Here is an 8,516-nt window from a genome sequence, read left to right on the forward strand (position 1 = left end):
ACCGACCCGAACCGTATGTTAGTAAAATCGAAACCGAACCGATCCGAGTAAATGTTAAACTGTTTAAGAACTGAACTAAATCTAAACCAAACTGAAAAGAAATCGAACCGAAAATGAATCGAACCGTTTCTAACCCGAAACCGTTTAAACTGGCATAAAAATCGTTTACATCGAACCGTTAACAAATTGCAACCCGTTTGCACCGAACCGTTTATAAACCGAACTGATTATAAACCGAACATCTTATAAACCGAACCGTTTATGAACCGAATCGCTTATAATTCGAACCGTTTACAAACCACTTCCTACTAGGGGTTTTTTGAACGACTCGATAAAAAACCGATTTTTTGAAATAAAAAACAGAACCAACCCGTAATTTAGTAAACCTAAAATAAAACCGATCCAAATAATGTTAAATCGTAGAAGAACCGAACCCGTTAACGAACCAAACCAGCTATAAACTGAACTAAAATAAAACTGAACCAAAAAAGAATCGAACCGTTTATAACCGGGATAAAACCCATTAACAAACCGCAACCCGTCTGCACCGAACCGTTTACAACCTGAACTGTTTACAACCCGAACCGAATTTAAACCGGGATAAAAACCGTCTACACCGAACCGTTTACTACCCGAACCGTTTACAACCCAAACCGAATTTAAACCGTTCAAGAATAAACTGAAACCGAATCGAACCGATAATTATTTAAACCGAACTGAAACCGACCCGTAAGACATTTGAACCGATTTCAAACCGAATCGAAACTGAAATGTCAAACCGTTTTGACAGTACTACAATTGGTCGTTATGTACCAAGTGCATAATATAACCAATACTAATTAATTTAGAGTACTTTCTTGTAAGATCGATCCATTTGTTTATTTGGGAGCCAAAAAATAAATTTTACTTGTAATATGCACATGGTATAATCAATTGTACTTCATATACTCCGTAATAAATTGTCCAAGCTTAGGATTCAATAACTTTTGTCTTAAAACCACTCCACTGACAACATAGGCATATATCGTTTTCAAATTTTCGGATGGGATGCGGAGTAAACTCCTTCCCTCTAAATCCACTACTTGCCAAATATTGCAACTAGCTATTAAACTCATGCTACTAAAATTTTCCAAGGACATTGTTATTTTAACTTAGTCACACTGTGCGACAAGCAGAAATACACTAAAACATTGACCGAGTAGCCCCTGACCGACTGAGTAACCCTAACTACTGTGTGGTATGGCCAGCTACACATGAAAATTTGTTTAAAAAAAATGACTTAAAATCTCTAGAACAAAATTCTCATGTTATGGGCCTAAAATGTACCAAGGCGATCATCAAACTTCCTGTCTTCTACAGTTGAGTACGGACATTGATACATATATTTCAACTTGGTTAAACAAGCTAAAATTATTAAATTATGATAATATCCGTCACCGATCAGATTATTCATGTAGAATTTACCCATTCCTTTAAACTGTGAATTGTTTCAGTAGTTTCTCACATGAGTGGCTTATGTGGTTAAATCGAAGTGACTTACTTCAACAAGCGAGGACATAGAGAGTAATTTCATTAGGAGGGCGAATGGGGATCCTGCACACTACTCCCTGTTCAAATAAGGGTGCACAATTTCTTTACAATCTAGAATCCATGGCATATCAGATAACCTATTCTTCCTAGTTAGGCCATACCGATTTGTTTGAAGGAAGACAGAACTATGGCGCTTGCTCCCTGAGTCACTTTTCGCAACCCTGAATTCTGATAGTTCAATCAGTCAGACTCACGGAGCAATTCATCAATCATATTCACAACCTATGTGTAAAAGACTTGATCATGTAACAACTTGACAGTAGTTACAATTCACATCTACGCGATCCCAAGTGAATAAATTGCTTCCAACTCCTTTCCCTTCGGCGGAGTGAAGATTTATTCAGCAATAACTAAGGGAGCTAAATAACACAAACCAAATAGGAGTAATTACCAATGCAAACCCCATGAGTAATTTAATTAGTCAACCAAACAGCTTACAAAAATGTGAGTCAAAACATTCTGTGGTCTATGGAGCAACATTTACAACGTTTAACTAACAATGGGGAATAGACCACCAACATTTTACTAGCACTGAAGAATTGACTCCACAAGCTCTTGCAACGGGGCTAGTTCGCCCTTGTCAATCAAGCGGAATTCCTGTATCATAACAGAAGTCAATCAGAATCACACATTTCACAACTGATCCTGCATCAAGGCTAAGAAATAAATTTGTAGTAAAGCCTAAAATAGGAAGTGATTTCATCTGATATGCAACATTTTACATCCAAAAAGAATTTTGATACAACGGCTTGTTATTAATGATGTACGCTCTGTCCAGACATTCAAATCGAGTTTACTTTTGGATATCCATACAAAAGCTGGCATCTTTCTTAATAGAATGGTTTATAACTAGATTCGTTTAATATGTTAACTAGTTTTTAGACCCATGTGATGACCCAAGTTACTGCATTAATTCCATGATTAAAATCCTTATTTACATTTAATTTTGGTAGAATGACATGTAATATGGTGATACTTTAGTGGCTAAACTTAGGTTTCTAAACTTAAGATTGTGGGTTCAAATCTTATACAATCCATATTTTTAAGCACGTGAAAATGTGAAATGAAAGACTCGATTAATTGAGGAGGGCGCCACGTGGCATGTAGGCTTGTTTAGGAACGCCTTTTAATATATAGTATAGATATGCCCTAACTTAAATTATCATAAGTGGGGTCCATTTTGTATATCATGCATATCCTTATTTATGAGAGATTAATAATAATTGCAGATGGAGGGTGAACATGGTACATGATAATTAGGAAAAACAATGTCCACTACCCAAGTGAAACATTTCATGTGATAGACAGTAATGCAAAACCCAAGCAAAAAAGAAAGGAATAAAAATAAATCAATCATAGCTCCAGCCAGAATAGAGAAAAAACTTACCCATGTAAAAAGAACGAAATGCTTAAAGCAAGTATTGAGATGAGCTTCTTCCTTCAAGCTTACAATCTTCTGAAAATGGGAGTGATAGATGTGTGCATAAACACGGAACAGCCTCTTGAAGATAGTCTTAACAACATCCTGGAAATTTGCAGGAAAAGGTGACCCTGCATGACAAAAATATAGTTGTTTTATATTTGTCTGTTCTCGTAGTAACAGGGAAAACACACAGACCTATCTTAACCAAATTAAAAGAACTTTGCATACCCAATTTTTGAGGAAATATTGATTCATCATCAAGCTGAGCTTCAATCCAGTCCATTAGATATTCAACATATCTTGGAGCAGACACCTCAATGGGTTTCTTTATGGTAACTCCATCAGCCCATCTATACTCGTATCTGTAGAGAGAATGCTTTATTGTATACTTCAAAGTGACAAACGCTATTGCAAAAATACTCATGAACTTATAAAGAAACCAAATTTAAGAAGTGATCAGCAAATTTATTAGGGAAGAGAACAAGAGGAAGAAATCAAGTCTAGAAATGTCCATGTACTACAGAGGTATGTCTAGGGGGTATCATCAGAGAAAAAGAGAATCTACTTCCTTCACTCAAGGTGTAGAGAGCTACAGGAATCTATTGTAGGAAAAAAAATTACTTCACTTAGTGTAAATTTCCCCATAGAAAGAAATATGCAACTGACATCAAAAGTTGACGCATAGCCTGCCTATGGTAACAAATCAACTTGCAGATATCTAATGCTTCTCTAGTATTAGTCGGAATTTATCAGATGTTACTTTATGAACCCAATCTTTTAGATAGATTAAAAGAGGTTCCGTCAAAAGGAATTGGATATTTTTCTTTCAAATTTTTCAATCAAAAGGCAAAGCGCAGGAACTTGTCTCTATCGTCTTACACAGTGACAACAGGGAATGAGGGAAGAACGGATTCTAGCTTAACTCCTGAAGAATGGATTATCGATTTCTCGTGCCTTAGTTAGTTAGTTGTGGCGGCTCATAAATGACATAAACCCAATTGTTGCATTTCAGATTTGTGGCCTGCTTAAGTAGTTTAAATGACATACTTCTTATTTCCTAAAATGCTTGAGATTGACTATTCCATAGTTAAGGGCTTACTTCAAAATAAAGGACAGATGAGGTGTATAAATCAAATTCATGTTAGCAAATGAGATACATGACCATGAGAAAGGAAAAGGATGAGTAAAATATTCCAAGGGAACCAAGAAACTTTTGACTGCAAATATCACTAAGTTCTTGTGGTGCGAAAAGAGGACACAGAAGACAAAGATATCACCAGCACAGTTAATCAAATCACACAAAGCAGAGGAAGCTTAGAATGGTAGAGCTTCTATGCTACACATGATCTTCACCAAGCACTCAAGGGTCAATATTATCATGCAAATACAATTAAAAACCCAGAAAGCCGGAGAATGACATGAACAAACTGATTATATTTAATTAAGCACTGAATTTCAACGTAGATAAGGCTTGGGAATGCTTCACTTTATTTTTGTCAGGAATTAAGAAACATACTTTGGTCCTGCAGTCATTGTTGGGCAGCTGGTTGCTGTACAGAACTCAGTGAGAGTTCCATACAGAATGTTAACTTGATTGAAGAAGTCCACCGCTGCAAGAAGATAAAATGGATTGCTGTCAATAGACTTACCTTAGGCATATCATATACTTAAGAGGCATCACAATCGCACATGTCCATTTAACTTGTAAACTGAAACTGAATATGAGTTGGAGAAAATAGAATAGATGCAGTCGAGCTGCAGTACAAATGCACAAGGTAACAACGTGGAAGCAATAACCCTATATTGCAATATCAAGAATAAAAGTCATAGAAGGAAAATATCCAAATTAAATCGCATGGCTTCGTGGCAGTAATAATCTCATTCCTTATTCTAACCATCTGTTGTCAGTGATCCTAAATATTATATCAACAAGTATAGAAATGATAGTGCAGTGTGGTAATATAACCGAATTTGTGGCTAGTTAATCAATGACAAAGAAACAACCATAGCAGTAAATGTTCCAAGACTTAACTGTTCACCGCCAGCCATTCATTAAAATCTTCTCCAGGAGGTAACTTCACAGCTTCCCTCAGGTTGCCACTACCCAAGGTAGCGTCAATGTGTTTTTGAAGTTGAGCACCCTGGGAGTTAACATGAAGAAGTATAAATACCAAATAACGGAACAGCAAAAGACAGATACTACTAGGGTTTGTAACTGACCTTACTCCCAGAGGGGGCATTCTTCTTAGGGCGAAAAGTCTTCTGGTTTCTGCAAAGATCATTATCAGAAAACGAAACAAAGTTAGAAGGAAAAAGGCCATGGAAGTTAAGTCCAAAAGACCCAGGTAGAGATCAAGCATGATTTATTCCACAGGCAGCGTGATCATAACGCAGACACCCACCCACAGGCAATCAATTACACGATGTCATTCCATAACGTTGCATCAAAATTTGATTATAAGCCAGCAGAAGCATATACACATACAATCATTGCAACACAAATGATCAAGGAATTAATCAATGCCTCTTCTACGCTCCAAGTACTCTCAAGCTCCCAACAAACAAGATACAAGTATTCATGTGGACTGACTCAATCAACAATACACTTACTCCATTAAAATTCTTCAAGAATATCAAACCAACTTATCATACCGAACATCCAATACACTAAAACACATTCGATATCTTTGACTAGATGAGCAACACAAGGTCTACCAACGCAAGTGCTTCACCAAGAAATTCGTGAGCATGATCACAATGCAATGACACATCATTAGGACCTAGTAATTTAAGCTATTATGAAGTAAATCACTTGATTTAGGACTAAGCATAATAATCAGAATAATAAGATATGACAACTGGAAAGTGTGGATTCCAATAACCAGCAATACTAAAAGGTACATTTCGAACAAACATGATAAAACAAATTATATAAAGCAGATTATGTTCCACTAATATATCTTCAAAGGGGATTAGGAATAAAGGTAAAAAAATTTCAATAGGGTAATTTGCTAAATATAAAATTAAACTCAACTACATGCTAAAAAACCCCTTTTTAAATTTGTATGAATTATTTAAGTAATCTTTCAAAAAAAAGATGCAATTTTTAATTAACCCCTAATCACTTTTACTCAAATTAAAATTTAATTACTGTATTGTTCCAACTTAAACCCCAAATAAAAAAAATAAAATAATAAAAAAAAAAAACCCAGATCACATCAATTATAAAACCATAAATAATAATTCTGGTTTCTTCAAAAAGAATTAAACATGGGATTAGCCCGAAATTTTACAAAAAAAATGGAGATCATTATATTACAAACGAAAAAATAAAGACAAAAATTAAAAATAAAAAAAAATAAAAAAACAAAAATTCACCTGCTTCCAAGGCCAAAGAGACTCATAATGATGATGAATTGAAAGAAATTTCAAATTTAATAAATTAATTTTTGAATAATCAATGAATTTCTGCTATCTGTTGAGAGCAATAGAAGAGGGAAAGGGGGGAAGACGAAAATCAGAGGGGTTGAAAAAAAAGGTTATATATACTATAGTTTTAAATAATACTGATAATAGCATTAATTACACCCAAAACGAATAAAATTAATTAAAGAAAAGAAATTTTTTTAAAAAACAGAAAGAGTAGAAGTGGGCTAAAAAAGCCAGACTGTCAAATCTTACTGTATTATGTAGACAGGTCGATGTTCTTCCTTAATATGCCATTCTCCATCTCAATATGACCTGGCTTTCTGGATTCTCTCCATTTCTGTTCAATCCTCTATTTTTCTGTTTTCCTTTTTTTTTTGCCCTTTAAGTTTTTTAATTTAAATAAAATAAAATTATATACGTAATAGAGGATGAAATTGTGTAAAATGTGCATCTTGGACCTTGGTCAACCAACGTCCAACACACCGAGTAATATTGTACGAAGTACTTGAGATTATCTATGTGATAAACCGCGCCCAAGGCTACTTTATCATACCAATGTGTTAATTGAATTCATATTTTTTTTTGGATATAATCTCGAAGAGGTTATTGGGTCAATTGATTAGGGCGAAGTAAGTTTTTTCAAGTTAATTATTGATATCCTAGAGGAAAATATATCTTGGTTAAAGAGGATTATACTGGTACTGGGCTCGTGTGCTTTGGGGTTAATTGCGCATGAGTTGCTTGTCTTGTTATGTGGAAATTTTTAAAGTGTTAGCCAATATAACAAGTTGTTAAGAGTCAACCTATACGCCATCGTGCTTGCCTAAGTATAATTTCATTAATTTTAGTGTGGTTTGTTGTGTCAAATCGAGCTGTTGTGCCTTGTCAAGCTACTCTCAAATAATGACAGCCCAAACCCGTCATAGGACATGACACACAATTTCGTGCCTTATCGTGCTTATAATAAGATGAGCCCATGCTCTATTTCTTTGTGCCGGGTCGTGTCGTGCCTTAGGCTGATCCTGCCTGACCTAGTGTCATCTTTAATCTCAGTGGCTAGTGGCATGATGGATAAGCATGTTTGATAGCAATATAGCATCACACGACATTTTGTTTGGAGTCGTTGTGGGAGAAGAGAGATTCAAATTCTCGACACCATGGTTTGTAACCATAAGCACAACCGTCTATAATCCTCCAAATTACAAATTTTTTTCCCAATCCAAGAAACTTTAATTTTTTAATACATAAATTCAACAAGCATATTAAACGAGCTAATTTAACATTATTATTACTAAACGAGTCAAAATCATTCATCAACAAAAGATTTTTGGTTCAAATTTTGGTTTCCTACATAAAACCCCATGTATATAATTGTAAATTTGTAATTCCAACATCCAATGAATACAAAAATGTCAACTACGTATACATTTATGCAATATTATTGAACCTATATATTTGTTCCAGACCACTAGTTTTGTAGACCTGAGGAAGTTTTTCCCTTTTAAAAGAGTTGGTTGAAGAAAAAGCATTTGGGTTGTGCATATGACCATTTTTAATTTTTCATTATTCATTATCTTCTTTTCGATCTCTCTTCCAGAAAGACTATGGGACAAATTTAATAGCACAACTGGAAAAACAAAAATGGGGCTAATTACTTGCTGGACGGATGGCACAATGGCTTTAAAATTAAAAACACAATCCATAGACCTTAATTTAATAGCCTATTCAAAGAGATTGACTGTGTTTGGTAACTAGCTTATTTGAGCAGAATTAGATTATTTGACCAACATTAGCTTATTGACTATTAAATAAGCTAATTGAAAGTGTTTGGTAGAAAGCTTATTTAAAGAGCTTATTCCACTAAATAAGCTCTTTTTCAAAAAGCTCTTGGAGCTTTAATTTTTCAATTAGCTTATTCATTTCTTATGGTGAAATGACACTTATACCCCCATTTAATTAGAAATCCTAAATGAACTACCACCCCACAATTAGCTTATTGGTCATTTCACATAATCAATCACCTTTAAACAATCAGCTATTTACCAAATACTGTTCTACAATAAGCTAATAAATT

At 34.7% G+C, this 8,516-nt stretch overlaps 1 protein-coding gene across 2 annotated transcripts; it reads right to left on the reverse strand.

Moving 5' to 3' along the window:
• Nucleotides 1–1,836: 1,836 nt before the first annotated feature.
• LOC110682972 (MOB kinase activator-like 1A) lies at nt 1,837–6,614 on the reverse strand. Of its 2 annotated transcripts, none has more exons than XM_021859311.1 (7): nt 6,392–6,614; nt 5,234–5,282; nt 5,046–5,154; nt 4,530–4,623; nt 3,242–3,375; nt 2,978–3,141; nt 1,837–2,187 (listed from the first exon to the last, which is right to left on the reverse strand). In XM_021859311.1, exons 1-7 carry the CDS (start codon nt 6,415–6,417, stop codon nt 2,116–2,118), a joined length of 648 nt encoding a protein of 215 aa, XP_021715003.1. In that variant the 5' UTR covers nt 6,418–6,614; the 3' UTR covers nt 1,837–2,115. The 2 variants fall into 2 exon arrangements, with proteins under 2 accessions (XP_021715003.1, XP_021715004.1); XM_021859312.1 differs by lacking the exon at nt 6,392–6,614 and adding an exon at nt 5,624–5,791.
• Nucleotides 6,615–8,516: the final 1,902 nt, after the last annotated feature.

Source organism: Chenopodium quinoa, unplaced genomic scaffold (assembly GCF_001683475.1).
Source record: "Chenopodium quinoa cultivar QQ74 unplaced genomic scaffold, ASM168347v1, whole genome shotgun sequence".
Lineage (NCBI taxonomy): Eukaryota > Viridiplantae > Streptophyta > Magnoliopsida > Caryophyllales > Amaranthaceae > Chenopodium > Chenopodium quinoa.